General features: G+C 38.3%; 1 protein-coding gene across 1 annotated transcript in view; it reads right to left on the reverse strand.

Annotated features, from left to right (window-relative positions):
* LOC126237014 (enhancer of mRNA-decapping protein 4) overlaps positions 1-20,784 on the reverse strand; it is a 137,131-nt gene that overhangs the window by 77,977 nt on the left and 38,370 nt on the right. The window contains exons 5-7 of the mRNA XM_049946744.1: positions 17,622-17,781; positions 3,193-3,491; positions 1,888-2,077 (exon numbers count right to left, since the gene is read on the reverse strand). Coding sequence (XP_049802701.1) covers positions 1,888-2,077; positions 3,193-3,491; positions 17,622-17,781 — 649 coding nt within the window. The remainder of the gene's footprint in view (positions 1-1,887; positions 2,078-3,192; positions 3,492-17,621; positions 17,782-20,784) is intronic.

A 20,784-nucleotide genomic window follows, 5' to 3' on the forward strand; every position in this document is an offset into this window, starting at 1 on the left:
GATACGAGCCATCTGGCGAGAGGTTGGGAGAAGAAGTGGAGTAGAGTGGACAAGGATATCTCATTGGTTCGGTGGGTGGCGGAACACCACTGTGAGAGGGACAGGAAGGATAGAGGGTAGGATATTCCTCATTTCAGGTCACAAAGAGAGGTAGTTGAAACCATAGTGGAAAATTTGATTAAGTAGCTCCAGTCCTGGGAGGGACTGTGTAACGAACAGAGTGCTCCTTTGTAGCCGGATGGTGAAAATGTGGGAGGTGGTAAGTGACTGGAGAGACAAATCATGGGAGATCTCTTTCTATACAACACTGGGAGACTAATTTCGACTGTGAAGGCCTCTGGGAGATGCCTGGTATGAATGGAGGGGGACTGTTCATCACATGTAGATAGGCTGTATGGAAGGGATTTCTTTGTATGGAATAGGTGGCAGCTGTCAAAGTGGAAGTATGTTGTTGACTGGTATGTTTGGTATGGATGGAGGTAATGATGTAGCCATCTTTGGGGTGGAGGTCAACACCGAGGAATGTGGCTCATTGGGATCAGGAGCACCAGGTGAAGAGAATGGGGAAGAAGGTGTTGAGGTTCTGGAGGAATATGGATATGGCGTCCTCACCCTCAGTCCAGATCAAGAGGATGTCATCAATGAATCTGCACCAGGTGAAGGGTTTGGGATTCTCAGTGGTTAGGAAGGATTCCTCCAGATGGTCCATGAATAGATTGGCGTGGGATGGTGCCACTCAGTGCCCATTTCTGTATCATGCATTTGTTTGTACGTGATGCCTTCGATGGTGAAGTAATTGCGGGTGATGATATAGTTGATCACAGTGATCAGGAAGGAGGTCTTAGGTTTAGAGTCAGTTGGGCATTGAGAAAGATCGTGTACAATAGTGGCAAGGCCATTGGAATTATGGATGTGGGTGTAGAGGGAGGCAACAGCAATGCTGAGCAGTGTGCCATGTGGTCAAAGAGCAGTAACTGTGAATAGTCTGTGAAGGAAACAATTGGTATCTTTTATATAGGGGGTAGATTGCGGGTAATAGTTTCTGTAGGTGGTGATCCACAGGAGCCGAGATCCCCTCAGTTGGGACACCGTAACTGGCCACAATAGTGCTCCCTGGGTGGTTTGGTTTATGGACTTTAGGGAGAGTGTGTAAGGTAGGAATGAAGAGAGTGGAAGGGGTGAGGAGAGATGAGACAGGGGAGGTGTTCTGGAATGGGCCTGAGGATTTGAAGAACTGGAGATCCTGTTGGATTTCTGGAATGACATCACTGGGCAGGGTTTGTAGGTGGATGAATCTGAGACTCCCTTCATCAGGTAATTGCTGTGTTTTAAAACCACATTGATGGAACCTCTGTTAGCAAAGAGCATTATAAGGTTGGGATCAATTTTTAGGTGCTGGACTGCAGTTCTTTCTGCAGACGTGAGGTTTGTTTTCATGTTAAGGGATTTTGGGAATGATGGTGAGGCAACGGTTGATATTAAGAAAATATGGAATGTTAACATGGAGTGATCTCACGCCAGTGGGGGTATATCATGATTTCTGTCGCACATGTTCAGACCTGTCATTTCATTGACAAAATATTTTGAAAACACACAGTTATCATTACAAAATGGTTCAAATGGCTCTGAGCATTATGGGACTTAACAGCTATGGTCATCAGTCCCCTAGAACTTAGAACTACTTAAACCTAACTAACCTAAAGACATCACACAACACCCAGTCATCACGATGCAGAGAAAATCCCCGACCCCGCCGGGAATCGAACCTGGGCGCGGGAAGCGAGAACGCTACCGCAAGTTATCATTACTTCAAGGATATTATAGTCAATAAGTACTCACCCTGCTTATGATTATAAATATTTACCTACACATCAACTAAGTACTCACTTTATTATAGATATCAGAAAGGAGTAAGTGTCCTGCTCCAAGATCCAGACCAGCTTTGAGCACAATACCTTTATTGTGGTCTTTAGGTTTAAATTTAACTGTCTGAAGACATGTCCAGGACTCACAAGACCAAACTTTCAATTCAGAATTGTTCTCCGCTCCAGTAATAGCGAACTTCCAGAATTGAGTACTATAATACAGAAAAACATAGTATTAGGCATTCTATCTACACACAGAGCTTTAACTACCACACCTGATGGAACAAAATAAGAATATCAGTGTGTCTCAATGGTGAGCTGTAAAAGAAAATTTAAACATTTTTACATTTCTCTCTCCTGAAGTCATCAATAATTTTATTTAAGTGAAAACAATGGTATGAGAAAATAAATTTTCCTCAACCAACACATTTAAAAATTGAAACATTTAATTGTTTTCACAAACATTCTGAGGAACACTTCTTGTCGTCTTGTTTATTATTATACAGGGCTACCCATAAAAAAGTGATTTTCACACCATTACATCTTTTGCACATCAAATCAAAAATTTTGCACGTCAAAAAACAGTAGAAATTACCAAGACAACCACAACTTAAAGTACATACAAGAAAACCAAAGATCAACACAACTGAAATTCACTGCTGTTATTGCCTGATTTGCTGTTTTAAGAGACTGAAATACTGTTTTCTATTCAAGAAAATTTAAGGCTAACCAGAGTTATCAATTAATAAAGTGAAGTTCCATTGTCTCTTTCATTCTGTAAGATATTGCTAATACAACAAATCAGTGTCCCAGTTCATGAGGAAATACAATAATTTTTATAATATGTGAAGCATCAGAATTATCATAAAGTAAGAATGGATCAGCTATTACTTCAAGATGATCTACCACTGATACAGTTGAAAGGTAGGAGGAAAAGCAAAACTTACAAATGTAGTTTTCAGAGTCACAGATTTCTTCTTCAGTATGACAGCATATGGAGAACTTAGAGGTAAATGAAAATAATCAATTTTCAAATTCTGAAAATATAATGTAACTGGGTAGATATATCATCATCTCACGATGCAGATACATGAGAACACACACCCAAAAGTTAAGGAAATGCGTAAGTTTCAGAGCCAGTGGCTCATTCTTTTAGCAGTAGGGAAGAGGGATTAAGAAGAAGCCACAAAGATAGAAAGGAAGTAAGTCACTCAGATCCCCCTCTGTGCAAAGTTAACAATTAGGATTTTTTTTTACTCACAAACACAAAAAATTATATGAAACGTGCAACAATTAACCTGAATATTAAGATATATGAACTACTCACTCTGGATTGTGCACTTTGTGATTGTCAAGAAAAAACAAGGATGAGAGAGGTTTCCCATCGTGTGGCTGCCAAAAGTGCAAGCACCTCGGTTTCCCACCATTGTGCATATAAACTTGGAAGAACTTCACATCTCCATCTTTACTAGCAGTAGCCAAAGCTGTTCCATCTGGTGAGAATGCAGCATCAACAATGGCATCAGTGTGTTCCTGAACTGCAAGATAGCCTTCTTCCACATCATCAGGTCGCAAAGGACCTACACCATACCGGCTTGTCACTGTTCCAACATTCCACAACTCCGCCTGAAAAACACACAAGTAAAACTTAACATATTTATATGATACATATAGTAAAACCCCCCATGAACCATGGACCTTGCCGTTGGTGGGGAGGCTTGCGTGCCTCAGCGATACAGATGGCCGTACCGTAGGTGCAACCACAACGGAGGGGTATCTGTTGAGAGGCCAGACAAACATGTGGTTCCTGAAGAGGGGCAGCAGCCTTTTCAGTAGTTGCAGGGGCAACATTCTGGATGATTGACTGATCTGGCCTTGTAACATTAACCAAAACGGCCTTGCTGTGCTGGTACTGCGAACGGCTGAAAGCAAGGGGAAACTACAGCCGTAATTTTTCCCGAGGACATGCAGCTTTACTGTATGATTAAATGATGATGGCGTCCTCTTGGGTAAAATATTCCGGAGGTAAAATAGTCCCCCATTCGGATCTCCGGGCGGGGACTACTCAAGAGGACGTCGTTATCAGGAGAAAGAAAACTGGCATTCTACGGATCGGAGCGTGGAATGTCAGATCCCTTAATCGGGCAGGTAGGTTAGAAAATTTAAAAAGGGAAATGGATAGGTTAAAGTTAGATATAGTGGGAATTAGTGAAGTTCGGTGGCAGGAGGAACAAGACTTTTGGTCAGGTGATTACAGGGTTATAAATACAAAATCAAATAGGGGTAATGCAGGAGTAGGTTTAATAATGAATAAAAAAATAGGAGTGCGGGTTAGCTACTACAAACAGCATAGTGAACGCATTATTGTGGCCAAGATAGATACGAAGCCCACACCTACTACAGTAGTACAAGTTTATATGCCAACTAGCTCTGCAGATGATGAAGAAATTGATGAAATGTATGATGAGATAAAAGAAATTATTCAGGTAGTGAAGGGAGACGAAAATTTAATAGTCATGGGTGACTGGAATTCGTCAGTAGGAAAAGGGAGAGAAGGAAACATAGTAGGTGAATATGGATTGGGGGGAAGAAATGAAAGAGGAAGCCGCCTTGTAGAATTTTGCACAGAGCATAACTTAATCATAGCTAACACTTGGTTCAAGAATCATAAAAGAAGGTTGTATACCTGGAAGAATCCTGGAGATACTAATAGGTATCAGATAGATTATATAATGGTAAGACAGAGATTTAGGAACCAGGTTTTAAATTGTAAGACATTTCCAGGGGCAGATGTGGATTCTGACCACAATCTATTGGTTATGAGCTGCAGATTGAAACTGAAGAGACTGCAAAAAGGTGGGAAATTGAGGAGATGGGACCTGGATAAACTGAAAGAACCAGAGGTTGTAGAGAGTTTCAGGGAGAGCATAAGGGAACAATTGACAGGAATGGGGGAAAGAAATACAGCAGAAGAAGAATGGGTAGCTCTGAGGGATGAAGTAGTGAAGGCAGCAGAGGATCAAGTAGGTAAAAAGACGAGGGCTAATAGAAATCCTTGAGTAACAGAAGAAATACTGAATTTAATCGATGAAAGGAGAAAATATAAAAGTGCAGTAAATGAAGCAGGCAAAAGGGAATACAAACGTCTCAAAAATGAGATCGACAGAAAGTGCAAAATGGCTAAGCAGGGATGGCTAGAGGACAAATGTAAGGATGTAGAGGCTTGTCTCACTAGGGGTAAGATAGATACTGCCTACAGGAAAATTAAAGAGACCTTTGGAGAGAAGAAAACCACTTGTATTAATATCAAGAGCTCAGATGGCAACCCAGTTCTAAGCAAAGAAGGGAAGGCAGAAAGGTGGAAGGAGTATATAGAGGGTTTATACAAGGGCGATGTACTTGAGGACAGTATTATGGAAATGGAAGAGGATGTAGATGAAGATGAAATGGGAGATAAGATACTGCGTGAAGAGTTTGACAGAGCACTTAAAGACCTGAGTCGAAACAAGGCCCCGGGAGTAGACAACATTCCATTAGAACTACTGATGGCCTTGGGAGAGCCAGTCCTGACAAAACTCTACCATCTGGTGAGCAAGATGTATGAGACAGGCGAAATACCCACAGACTTCAAGAAGAATATAATAATTCCAATACCAAAGAAAGCAGGTGTTGACAGATGTGAAAATTACCGAACAATCAGTTTAATAAGTCACAGCTGCAAAATACTAACGCGAATTCTTTACAGACGAATGGAAAAACTGGTAGAAGCGGACCTCGGGGAAGATCAGTTTGGATTCCGTAGAAATGTTGGAACACGTGAGGCAATACTAACCTTACGACTTATCTTAGAAGAAAGATTAAGAAAAGGCAAACCTACATTTCTAGCATTTGTAGACTTAGAGAAAGCTTTTGACAACGTTAACTGGAATACTCTCTTTCAAATTCTGAAGGTGGCAGGGGTAAAATACAGGGAGCGAAAGGCTATTTACAATTTGTACAGAAACCAGAAGGCAGTTATAAGAGTCGAGGGGCATGAAAGGGAGGCAGTGGTTGGGAAAGGAGTGAGACAGGGTTGTAGCCTCTCCCCTATGTTATTCAATCTGTATATTGAGCAAGCAGTAAAGGAAACAAAAGAAAAATTCGGAGTAGGTATTAAAATTCATGGAGAAGAAGTAAAAACTTTGAGGTTCGCCGATGACATTGTAATTCTGTCAGAGACAGCAAAGGACTTGGAAGAGCAGTTGAACGGAATGGACAGTGTCTTGAAAGGAGGATATAAGATGAACATCAACAAAAGCAAAACGAGGATAATGGAATGTAGTCAAATTAAATCGGGTGATGCTGAGGGGATTATATTAGGAAATGAGACACTTAAAGTAGTAAAGGAGTTTTGCTATTTAGGGAGTAAAATAACTGATGATGGTCGAAGTAGAGAGGATATAAAATGTAGACTGGCAATGGCAAGGAAATCATTTCTGAAGAAGAGAAATTTGTTAACATCGAGTATAGATTTAAGTGTCAGGAAGTCGTTTCTGAAGGTATTTGTACGGAGTGTAGCCATGTATGGAAGTGAAACATGGACGATAACCAGTTTGGACAAGAAGAGAATAGAAGCTTTCGAAATGTGGTGCTACAGAAGAATGCTGAAGATAAGGTGGGTAGATCACGTAACTAATGAGGAGGTATTGAATAGGATTGGGGAGAAGAGAAGTTTGTGGCACAACTTGACTAGAAGAAGGGATCGGTTGGTAGGGCATGTTCTGAGGCATCAAGGGATCACAAATTTAGCATTGGAGGGCAGCGTGGAGGGTAAAAATCGTAGAGGGAGACCAAGAGATGAATACACTAAGCAGATTCAGAAGGATGTAGGTTGCAGTAGGTACTGGGAGATGAAGAAGCTTGCACAGGATAGAGTAGCATGGAGAGCTGCATCAAACCAGTCTCAGGACTGAAGACCACAACAACAACAACATATAGTAAAAGTTGTATAATTCAAGTTTTAGGGATCATTACACTGTGCAAAAGGAATGTTTGTATTACCTTACATATTACAGGAAATGACAAAAATGAAGAACATCTCCTTACTGCCAGACTCCCTGCCTGTCATTGCATATGAACACCCACCATTTCCGTAATCCTGATGCCATGGAGCAGTACCCCTCCCAGCATCTTTCTATTACAAAATCCACCACCTCCTTCCTAATCCTTTTGGCCAACCGCACGTTTCTTTGTGTGTTTCCAGTCATATATGGTGCAATGCAAGGCAAAAATTTTTGAAAAGGAATGATATAGCAGTTTGTTATGCTGTCTTAGCATGTGATGCTGTGAACGGGTCAGTAATTTGGCTGGCTGCTGCTACCATGTGTTAGTCAACAATGTAATTATTGTAAACTGTTTCCCCGTCCATACTGACAAGGATGACAGCGCAATTACTCCTAGGCACATTTATTTTTTGAATGCCCTCCACAGACTGTGTGTATACATGCTACAGTTGTGGTCAGGATGAGACTGTTGCATTTCAACTGCAACAAGGACGTCATCATAAAAGCTATCAAAGTGCTAAATTACTTCACGCAGTTATAAATGAAATTGTAGGTGTATTCTATGTGGAGTTTTCCAGTGGAAATGTCCAAACGAAATGTTGTCATCCCTTGTTGATGTTCTTTAGGTTTATTTTACAACAGTTATTAAGTTTGCAATCAGAATCACCATGTGGCCAAGCCTCGTATCAGGGATGTCATGTTCAATATACAAAAAAATGTATTCTGATGTAAATGAATTTATTGTACTGTTAGACTTTAAAGGAGTCTGTGCTGCTTTGGTAGTCATAATGGATATGTACTCCTCTAGGTAATAAGGCAATGTACCACACCTTGTTCATCTAGTTTAATCTTTTCCCTAACCCCAGTTCTCCAGTTTATGAGCAGAATAATTTTGTTGTGTTGTCTCAACATTCTGGCTCGTTTCCTACTTGTTATCTTCAAGTGAAGCATTGGGTTCACATCCAGTTCTTTCCTTTGCAGCCACTGATCTGTAGCCTCCTCTGCAGAGGACCCAACATTAAGCAAGGAAGACATAAAAAGCAGATTCTACACGCAAAAAGGGCATTCCTGGTCAAAATAAGTGTCTAGTACCACATATTGGCCTTTATTTGAGGAAGAAATTTCTGAAGATCTGCAATTGGAGCACAATATAATATGGTTGTGAATCATGGACTGTAGGGACACTGATAAAGAAGAGAATGAAAGCGTTTGAGATGTGGTGCTATAGAAGAATATTAAAAATTAGGTGGACTGTTAAGGAATGAGGAGGTTTTCCATAGAATCAATGAAGAAAGGATCATATGGAAAACACTGACAACGATATGACATGTGTTAAGATATCAGGGAATAACTTCCATGGTACTGCAGAGCCTGTAGAGAGAAAAAGCTGCAAGGGAAGAGACACATTGGAATACACTCACCACAACTGAGAACATAGGGTGCAAGTGTTTTTCTGAGATAAAAATAGAAGTTCATTAATATCAACATCATCTCATCTCAAAACCAGGACAAGAACTTTTCATCTTGCTGTCAAAACCATCTCCAATTGGACTAACTGACAACAGGTTTTGTTTCCAACAATTCCAGTGTAAACCACGTATGAAATAAATCTGTAATTTCACACCGGATTGAACAAAATGATAAGAGAGCACTCAACTGGTATAGAAACAGTGTAATGGGATTCAAGATAAGAAAAAATTTAGACAAAAGAGGAACACTAATCACTATCATTTAAGTACACAGAAACACAGGTCTGTGTATGCTGCAAGATACCATACCACACATCGACATTTCAGACTGATTAACAAGTTAAACGCAATTACCCATGGTGTTGGCAGAAAGGACTTTAACATGTCAGCAGGCAATGGTATTCAACTGAAGATATGAAAGTTATATTTCAACATGCCATTGACATTTAGATCATTAAAAACTACACCAGCTTGCATTGGACAATAAAAGGAAAGGAAATAAGTTGTGACATTTTTGGAGGAACTAATTCAGCATTTGCTTCAAGTGTATACAGTAAGTGAATCACAATGACTGCTTAGACATTTAAACCCCACTCCAGTAACAACAATAGTGCCATTTCAGCCTGTAAAAGGATGCAAGATTAGTGAACACAAAGAATGGAGACAATGTGAAGCACAGTGCTGTAATCAGTTCTTTTCCTTTTACAGGCTGATTCATCTGCAGTTTGCACTGACATTTATGAACTAATTTTAGACATTTGCCACCTTACATTGTATTTGGATATTAAGGACACCAACCATTCCCTAGATCGTCCCACTCCCACCACACATCTTGCTTGTCACCACTGATACCACCATTTCCCTCTATACCAACATCCCCTATGTGCATTATCTTTCTGCTGCTGAACACTTCCTCAATCTGCATTGCATGATTTCAAATCTATCCTTCCTGCATACCTCTATCAACTTTATACTTGCCAGTAACTACCAATTTTATACTTACCAACAACTAACACTTTATACTTACGAACAACTACTTTACCTTTGAGGGGTGGACATACAGACAGATCAGGGGTACAGCTATGGGAACAGGACATCATCTTCCTATGCCAACCATAAGCCTTCAGTCCCTTGTTTTGTTTAGAAACATTCGTGGCATCTTTGCCATAAGGGCTCTTGGTGAGGCTGATCTGTTAAAATTCTTCGAATTTATAAATATATTCTCACTATTAAATTTCACTTGCCCCTATTCTAAACCCTATGCCATTTTCCTCGATGTTTATCCCATCCTCACTGAAGGTTAGCTACACATTTCTGTTCACATTAAACTTACTAACAAACAACAGTACTCATATTTTGATAGTTGCCATCCTTCCCATGTCAAACGATCCCTCCTGTACAGCCTTGGTATTCGAGGCAAACATATTTGAACAGATGCAGACTCTTTAAGGCAATACACCACCATTCTCGCCTTGGCCTTCACTGGACGTAATTATCCCATCAGCCCAGTTCAAAAGCAGATTTCTTGGCCCATTACATACAATCATGGTACTGCAGATTTCTCAGGAAAATAGCTAAGGACTACACCACTTATCACTCAGTATTATCCTGGTCTTGAATGTATTAACCAGCTACTCTGACAAGGCTACGGCTTCTTACAATCATGCCCTAAAATGAGTCAATTCTATTCAACATTTTGCGCACTACACACAGAATAGCTTTTTATCAACCTCCCAATCTCCGCAATATCCTAGTCAGGCACTACACTACTCCTGCACACACCTCTCTATCCTTTGGCTCCCACCCCTGTGATTGTCCACACTATAAGACTTGCCCTATGCACCCTTCTACCACCACCTATATCAGGCCTGTAACTGGCAAAACATATACTGTCAAAGGGAGAGCCACCTGTGACACAACACAGCATATACCAGCTATTACGTAAACACTGTTCGGCCTTTTACATTAGCATGACTACCAACAGTTAAGGTGAATGGGCATAGGCAGAGGATATATACTGTCAATGCACAATATCCTGTTGCAGAGCATACTCTGAACCATGACAGCCGTGACCTTGATGCCTATTTCACCATACGTGCCAGCTGAATTCTTCCCCAGACACTACAACATGTCCTTGGTTCTCACCACCCACCTGATATTAATTTACATTCATTTCTTCAGTCTCAGCATTTATTCACAGTATCTATTGCTTTCTTCACTTTCTTTTTGTTTTCTATATCTTTCATTTTCTGACCTGCCTATTTTTTACTGCCCCTCCCACCTTCACCACATACAGTGCTCTTTGCTTTCTGTTCTTATTACCTTGTGCATAATGGTTTAGCAATAAACTCTGTCTTGCCTATTACCCCACATTCCATCTTTATGCACTTAGGTTTTCAAATCTCATCCAGCACAGTCCCCAACAATTAGCTGTTCCTTCTCATCCTGTCCACTAAGCCTCCCATGACCTGAGGTTATAGGCAACTTTTCTGAGCTCTACCTCTTTTCCTAAACATCACCAGTCGTTTTCCTTCATCCCTCTTCCATCCCCTTAGACTCACCTACTGGAAGCAGGAGCAACTGGCTCAAATAGCTTGAAAACTTCATACCCTTTATATGTGTGTTCCCGTCACCACTTGTTGAGGAGATTCTTTTGTCTCTCCAATTACATTATATTTTCAAAAACTATTTTCATTGTTAAATTTTATTTGGATACACAACAATGTTGTCATGAAAATAACTATTCATAAATTTCTTTAAAAAACTTCAATGTTAAGGTGTAACCTGTCACTTTGGAGAAAAAAGTAATGTGTTTTTCCCCTCTATACCTTTTACCGATATATGATAGTTGTGACTTTGAGTAAGCACATCATTCTTACAGTAAGTAAATGTTTGGTTATGGAGTGCACACTGTGTGGGAAATTTTCTGTTTCTTTTGCACATATAATGAGAGCAAAAAGGGTGCAGTATGTCTGACAAGGCAGGGGTGATGGGTACGTGGTTTCCTGCACTTTGACACAATTATTACAGAGCAATTATTCCATGGAAACACCATGGCACCCTAGAGATTCATTGTGGACCACGGATCTTCATCGGGCACGACAATGGTTGTGATGTCATGTGTCAAGGGAATCCCAGAGAGGATGCAGAGAGCACAAATGATAAAGACCAATCTGTACAGTGAACTATGTTAAAGTCATATGTGGTAGTATAATATAAAATGGAATATATATAATACAGGGAAAAGATGCATTCAATAAAGAAACAACATGGTGAATTTATTTTGTTGTAATTGGCATCCAAGATGTCTAGCACGTCTGAACTTTGCATCTTCAAGAAAGGAATCTTTCCTCCAGATACACCAAGATGCTCACCTAGAAAATAGATAACTAAATGGGTTTATGGCATAATGGTGCAAGTCATATTTTGGCAGAAATGAGCTAAGTAATATGTTATTTAGTAGAAAATGCACTGTTTTGGGTGGTACAATTATTTATGTCTTTGTACGCACAATAGCATCACAGATGGCACCACAATTTCTACTGTGAAACTGTCTGTATGATAAAGACATGATGGTGAAATGAATTTAATTTGACTTGCACCGCAAATCCATGAAACAAAATTAGATTTTCTGTTTGTATGTTAAGGTAAGGTGGAGCAAATTTGACTTACCACAACACTGTGAAACAATATTAGATTTTCTGTTCCACCATCATGAAGTTTTCCATTATTATTCTTATTCTTATTGTTTGTTGTTGTGGTCTTCAGTCCTGAGACTGGTTTGATGCAGCTCTCCATGCTACTCTATCCTGTGCAAGCTTCTTCATCTCCCAGTACCTACTGCAACCTACATCCTTCTGAATCTGCTTAGTGTAGGTTTGCCTTTCCTTAATCTTTCTTCTAAGGTAAGTCGTAAGGTCAGTATTGCCTCACGTGTTCCAGTATTTCTACGGAATCCAAACTGATCTTCCCCGAGGCCGGCTTCTACTAGTTTTTCCATTCGTCTGTATTATTATTATTATTATTATTATTATTATTCAGAGTTTGTTTAATTTTAACACTATCAAAACTGTTTTCAAGTAAATTCCATATGATAACATTGTTGAAACCTTTTCAAACAAGTTTTATATTATTATATTGTTGTCTAAACTGTTAGCGTGATTACTTGGCAATTTTTACTGGTGTATGTATGAGCTTATGTCTATGGTAACCTGAATAATTCAGAAAGGCTGAGAAAAATCATGAATGAAGAGGGAGAAATTTCAGATTCTGCTTCAGAATATCATCCACCCAAAAATGAGTGTAATGAAGAAAATGAGAAACAGCAATCAGGTGGAAGAATGTGACAGAGAGAAGACAAAACTGAAAAAGAATGGAGGTGAAGCATACACTACCAGGAAAGGTAAAACAGCTCCTGCTACACTATTTTGTGCTGATGACTGCCACTGTAGACTGCAATGTCTTTCAAAAACAACTGAAGAAGAAATGAAAGGAATTTTTGGTAGTTTTTGGAAACGGGATCTTTTAACTCTCAAAATGTCTACCCGCATGAATCTCAAATCAGAATCTCCTGCAGCAAGAAGATTATGAACAAGGCCTTGACCTCAAACGACTTGTATTAACAAATACTATTTACATGTTCAAAATTATTCAATTCTAGTCTGTAAAAAGTCTTTCCGGAGAACTTTCCAAATTTCCAATGGTATGAAGATTCAATGTAAACAAAAAGTAAAGAAAGGAGAGGAGCCCAATGGTGATTGAAGGAGCCAGCATAAAACTTTCTATGAAGCTCCAGAAGGTGTAGTGAGTTATATTCATTCCACCAATGAAAGTTTTCCATGTCACAAGACATAATTTTTTATCAGAAAATCTTAATAGACGTTACTTGAGTCCTGAATTGAACATCATAGTTATGTACAATTTATATAAAGAAAAAGGTGTTCAAGATAACATTAAACCAGTGTCAGAGTCTAAAAGATTTTCAATCATGATTTGATTCTAAGTTTGCATCCAGCAAGAAGAGTTATATACAATTTGTGATATTTATGAAACTGACATCTGTTGCTGAAGTGAAAACAAAAAATAATGCAACATGAATTACATTTAACAAGAGAGAAGTCCGCACAAAATTCTAGGAAAGTGCGCGTAAGTAATAATTCCGAAGAAGTTTATGTTTTTACACTTCTAAAATTAACATTCTCAGTAGCATATTATAAAGACAACTCATACTGTCATAATCTTGGCCACCACAGCCTCAGAACTAACTCTGCTTTCAAACTTATATGGCACAAAACTATAGGCAAAATCAAACAGTGGAAGAAAATTCAGGATGGAATAATGACAATATTATTTCCACTATATGGTGAGTAGTAATATTGGACGAAACTATAGTTTTGAGAATATCACAGGAAATTTCATAACACTTGGTACAACACACAAAACAAGTGGCTAGTACAAAAAAAAACATATAATAATGTACAGTGATGCTTGCTCTGGACAAAATAGAAATTTTAAAATAGCACTTTCCTGTTCGAATCTTGTGACAGATACTTTAAGTGGATGTTCCCGATCATCTTTTTATGAGCAGTGTGCACTCATATCAGCTGAACGATGCTGATTTTGGCTCTGTAGAGCTCCAGGCAAAATAAAAAAACTATCTACAATGGTATGAAATCATTGCTCAATCACGAAGAAAGAAGCCATTTGCAGTAGCACTGATGAAGCAAGAACAACTTGTATTGGCAGTAGCTTTGGAGAAGGCAGTAGTTAACGGCAAAATTTATGAAATGAAGTGTCCAGTATCTTTGTCACAAATTCAGTGATTGCAGTATAGAAGATCTGAACCTATGAAGATACAACACATTTCTGAAGAATGCCGATATAGAGTTTCTCACCTTGAACATACAGAAAGGAGAGAAGGGAGGTCCAAGTCCTGTTCAACAGTAAAACAGGAACCACTAAATAGTGAAACACAACCAGTCAGTAATTTGAACAAAAAAGGACATGTTAGAATTGTTACCATACATACCTCCTATTCACCAGGTGCATTTCAATTATGATGATAATATTAATGTTACTACACTTAATCAAGCTCAAGTATCGTTAATTCAAAGTGAAATTGTTAATTAAAGGTGAAATTTACGGGATTTATAATATCTATGGCCATAACATTAATATCACTACACTTAATTTATAGTCCTGTATTAATATTATCCCTTATTGGACTCAATATCTCTACAAGTGCTTCTATTTTGCTTTCCTGTTTTTTCCGTACAATGTTTCACACAACACTGAAATAAACTACACAATTATGCCACAAACCACTTCAATTGACGGGGACCACAAAAACCATTATGAGGCCCACCTCTATACAATGCCTGAACAATGTCTCAGGCACAGTAAATACCATTGCCTTCCCTCCCACCCCCACCCCCAACCCCCCCTATTTTTTTTCTTGCTTTCTTTCTTTCTAGAAGAGGCTAACAACATCATGAGCCAAACAATTGTGTGCCACCTTTATTCCCCCTTTTTATGATAAAACGAACAAAAACTTAATCAAATAAATGTCATGTCAACTCACAATGTTTACACAGAATTTAAAACATTTGTGTTGATGATAATTGCGACTTATCAGAATTGTTTTGGTTATGAATAGGGTCTGGATTTTAATGCAGTAATAATCCCTTAAATATGTATTCATTTATGCAACCAAAAATCTACATATGCATGTAAACTGTTTACATAAAATGCTATAAAAAATTGAATGGAATGATTCGTACTGAATGCCAATTGGCTATAGTCAGTTTGTGGAACTGACAAAAAAATGAGGAAATTGTGGAGATGTTTGTCATCTGAAACTGCTCTATTGAAGTAGCTATGGCATAGACCATACATTTTTGCTGACAAGGGAACCTCCCCATCGCACTCCCCTCAGATTTAGTTATAAGTTGGCACAGTGGATAGGCCTTGAAAAACTGAACACGGATCAATCGAGAAAACAGGAAGAAGTTGTGTGGAACTATGAAAAAAATAAGCAAAATATACAAACTTAGTAGTACATGCACAGGATATGCAACATCAAGGATAAAGTGAGCTCAGCAGCGCTGTGGTCTCGTGGTTAGCATGAGCAGCTGCGAAAGAAGAGGTCCTTGGTTCAAGTCTTTCCTCCAGTGAAAAGTTTACTTTCTTTATTTTCGCAAAGTTATGATCTGTCCGTTCATTCATTGACCTCTTTGTTCACTGTAATAAGTTTTAGTCTCTGTGTTTTGCGACCGCAACGCAAAACCGTGCGATTAGTAGACGAAAGGACGCGCCTCTCCGATGGGAACCGAAAACATTTCATCGCAAGGACATAGGTCAACCGACTCCTCCACAGGAAAACACGTATGATATATTCTATATGACACAGGTGACGGCATGTGCGTCACATTACAGGAATATGATGTCGACCCACCTAACTTGTACACTTGGCGAATGGGTAAAAAGATTCTTCTACCTTGCCCGATTTAGGTTTTCTTGTGGATATGATAATCACTCCCAAAAAAGTGATCAAAACATAAAGAGTTTGTCACATAAACTGAAACTAAAAAATTAAACTTTTTTCCCCGAGGGAAGACTTGAACCAAGGACCTCTCATTCCGCAGCTGCTCACACTAACCACGGGACCACGGCACTCCTGATCTCGAACCTTCCTAGGTGTTGCATATGTTGCGCATGGACTACTCAGTTTGTATATTTCGCTTATTTTTTCATAGTTCCACACAACTTCTTCCTGTTTTCTCGATTGATCTGTGTCCAGTTTTTCAAGGCCTATCCACTGTGCCAATTATAACTAAATCGAGGGGGGTGCGATGGGGAGGTTCCCTTGTGAGAGACCCAATTACAATATTTCAAATAAATATCCCCCACAGTCTTGTCTCTTGTCAATTGACACCAATATAAAATTACTTTGAATCTGAACCCTCATTTTTTTATGGTTGGGTCACAACATTGCTGTACAAAATTTTTACATTTGGTGGTTTGTCATTTTACACACTGTATAGTTCTCAAACACATTTCCCATAACAGGATCAGTTAATTTCCACAGCAGGATATCTGCCAACAAAAAGGCTTCACACAAATCAAAAGAAAATTGTGGAAAAGCAGTGTTAGAACATTCACTTAACAACATCTGAACGGGAGCAGTTTTCATGGATTTATGTCCATTTTTCACTACCCCCCCCCCCTCTCTCTCTCTCTCTCTCTCTCTCTCTCTCTCTCTCTACAATGAAGTATTCTGCCATCTGTTGCTACCTTCAAACTCTCGCTCATACAGTTGGAATCTAGACTGATTACTTATTTTCACTTTTGGCATCATACTTAGTAGTGAAGTACTTAAAACACACCACCAAGCCACTACCAGTAGTCACCACTCCCTACAAACATGAACTGATTTTCTGTACACAGAACCTGGAGTCAACTGAAGGCAGGTAACGAGTCATTCGTCACTTTAGTGTTTTTTTAATTTAAATGTGTGAATATTATGAAATGAATCATTTTTTTAAAAACCATATACAAATTAAATAAGTAGAACTGTTGCTTGGTGTTACATTGTAAGTAGCTCCAAAAGACACAGTTCGACTAATCCTTTAGTAGCCATGTTAGTGCAACTCGGCAGCAAGACCAGAGCAGTTCCCAAACCAATGCCACGTACTACATGAGCAAGTGCGAAGGGTAACTCCTAGCCGCGAATCAGGAAGAAAGGAAAATCAGAAATAAATACATAAAAATAAACTTTGACAACAACTGAACAAGTTAACATACAATTTAAAATGTCCATTTTTTTAAAAAAGAATACGTATTTTAATTTAAAAAATGCAGCACAATTAAACATTTTCGAAAATACCAAGCTAATTCTGAAAACAGGCAAAATACGCATTTATAAGCACCATAAAACCATGCCTAAAACATAAGAAAAGAAGTAAATCAAACATATTATCCGAAGAGAATATTTTTCAAATGATAGAAAAAAATATGCATTTGCATGAAAATCTAGACCCTAGTAATGAACCAAATGGGTGTAGTCCACAATATCAAAGTAAATTAAATAGCTGCAACATGAGACAAATGCAACAAAAACAGTTTATATTAATCCAGACAGAAGAACTGGGTTGTAAATATGTCTGAAAAGCAATAATAGTAGCAACAGTCCTTTAATTTACACACACACACACACACACACACACACACACACACAAAATACCAACCTTTGAGTCATGGGTAAGCACCAATAATTTTGCAACATCATCATAGGATGTCTCAGAACTATCAGAGTCTTCTTCAGGTACATAAGGGCACCATACAACTCTGTGGTTGGTTGCTGGTACAGAGTCATTTCCATTCTCTACATGGAGTACTAATGTGCAGCTGTCCAGGAAGGAAAAAAAGGCATCACTATTGCACATCATATATATATCTGAACAAATAATTAAACATGGTGTGGATGAAGAAGATCCCTACTGAACATAACACCTAGTTTTAGATTCTGTCTGCAGTATTGCAGCCGCAATATTATGTACTTATTCATAACATTTCATTTTATCTGCAAGGAAATGAACAGTTGTGCACTTTAACGCATATATTTAATGTTTCATGAAAACAGGCATTAGTTAAATATACTAGTTCAGTATCCTTCAAACAAAGACAATTAATATACTTTTCAAATTACTGGACTTCATAGGGAATAGACTATGCACAGCCTCGTCATTGTAATCAGAAAATATTTTTTTATATCATCTATGATGAACAGCTTCAGGAGTTGCGTGAATATATGGAACTGTAAACCACACAAAGGCTGACCATAAGATATTCGACATACAGTAGTATCCAAAAATAATTCCGAAGCTTGAGATAAATATTTGAAATAATAATCACGATAATAATAAAAGTAACAAAACTGGAAAACATTTTCATCGAAACGGGTAACAGACAATTGTGTTAACCATAGCTGCCATACATTTGGTAGAGTTAAGCATACTATCAACAAGGCACTTCAAGAACTTTACTGGCAGTCAATTTCCATTCTTGAGAACAAAGTGCACTGACACCCAGAAAAATCTTTTGTCGTAACTTATAGGCTGCAATGCATATATCTAGTGCATCCCTTGATTGCTCATCAGCAGTCCTTATGGTGGATAATTCATTCATCTTCACAAAATCATTTACTAGAATGGACTGTTGCAGACACACATCATCAATGAAGGAAAGAGGAAAGACTGTCAAAGACAATGTCTTTAGAATTGATGCACAAGCTTACATTGAGGAAATCTGGGAAAGAAGTTGGCTATGCCCTTACCAAGAAACCATCTTGGCATTTGTCCCAATCTGAATCCTGTGCCTGTATCAGCTGTCACTATCACTCCATATGAATATGTAACAAGAACTGAATAAGTTATGAAAATGTCACGAGTCCAATATTTCACAAATTCAAATTTCAGTATTTTTAAATTCTCCATCTGCAGACGCATTTATCTGTGTTAAGAGCGTCATGAGTTTCTGCCTTTAAAGCCAAGAGAATTGTTGCCAAAATATTTAGTTGGTACTAAAATGTCACGAGTCCATGACTCTTAACATTTTCATACTACATCTTCTCATTAGTTTTATGTAATATTTTTTAAATCACTGGAAGTAGCCTACGGTTTATGTCCCTACATTAACAACAATCAGATTTTGCCAGTACCGATTTCACGATCTATTGTTGACACCATATTGTAAGACAAATCTTGTGTGGTTGTTGTCTAATCTTTCATTAGTAGTAGGAAGAAGAAAGAGAAGTGTACTAACAATAACTTTTTCCATAAACTTCTATGCACAGAATAATGAAAACTAATGAGCTCTATCACATATAAAATTCTAACAGCAATCATGCTAGATACAATGAAAATGAGAAAGGAATAAGTCACAATAGCATAGCGACAATAATAAAACCAAGAAACCATCCAGGTGAATGGGCATGATATACGATAAGAACAAGAACACTCTTGGAGACAGCCAGCACAAGCCACAGCAGAGCACAGAGTTGCGCACACAAAAGAGGGAGCTAAATTGGTAAACTTTAGTGTGACGATACTACGGCCACCTGTTAGAATGCGTGGAAGTGAATGACATGAGAACATCTAGCCCGACTGTTCACATTTAAATCGACAATATTAAATCCAGAAATGGAGAGAAAATAATATAAAATAATGTAAATGATGCGAAAGGCATGTAGAAAAGTATAATGAGACAAATTTAATGCACCAATGAACACATTAAAACGAGGAAAGAAAACGGATAGTGATAAAAACCACCAATTAAAAAAGGTAGTAGTATTAGAGACCTGTGCAGAATAAAAACGAACTGAACCATGAAGTCTGTCACCAAATGGCATATGCCTATCACTTATTGCAAAAACTTCATTGGTCATATAGTTTTTAATCTGCACAGGTCTGTTTAAGATACTAGCTTTTTTAATTAGTGGTTTTTATCACCTGTATGTTTTGTTTCCTAATTTTAATGTGTTCATTAAACCATTAAATTTGTATTATTACACTTTCCAACGTGCCTTGCAATTTGCATTACTTTATAATATTTTCTCTCCAATTCTTTATCTGACAATAATTTAAATGTGAACAGTTGTGCTAGTAGGTCGCATGTCACTTGTTTCCAGTCATCCTAACACATGGCCATAGCATCATCACACCAACGTTTACCAACTTAGCTCTCTACGTGTGTGCATCATGCCATGCTCTGAGCTCGCTTGTAGTGATCACCAAGGCTCAACCCATTCTCATGGTACTTGGGGTCCCAGCACAGGACATAACTGTTCTGGTTCTTATCTTACAACATGCCGCTTCATCTTTTTGTTTTACCATTAGTTGTCGCCACAGTATTGCGACTTATTCCTCTCTCACTTTGTACTGTATCTAGTGCAACCCCTGTTACATTTTTTCTATATGATAGTCCTCATTAGTTTTCATTATTTTATGCCTACAAGAATATATTTAAAAATATTTTTAGCACACTTCTCTTGTTTATTTTCAGGAATTGTAACTGGTGATAGGCATTTGTTAGCTCAAAAACAGTCATGAAATTTTAAAAAATAAAAGCCTTACAACTGATGTGGCGACTTTCATGTCTATTATGATGTACAGGTGCAGATTTGTCCCAACAGCATTGTTTGTGGTTTAATGTGTACTGACAACATTGGAATTTCACTTCTTGAAGCCACTAGTGGTAAGCTTAAATTAGTAACTGTTTTATGTTGACCTCTCAAACTGAATCAATGGTTCTACTTTATTTGCAGTTTTTCTCCATCTTAAAGAAATCGGGTTTTACAAGAGGGTAGTTAAACTACTAATTCTCACCTTTTGAACTGATACTGAAGTTCCA

This window comes from Schistocerca nitens, chromosome 2 (genome assembly GCF_023898315.1).
Source record: "Schistocerca nitens isolate TAMUIC-IGC-003100 chromosome 2, iqSchNite1.1, whole genome shotgun sequence".
NCBI lineage: Eukaryota > Metazoa > Arthropoda > Insecta > Orthoptera > Acrididae > Schistocerca > Schistocerca nitens.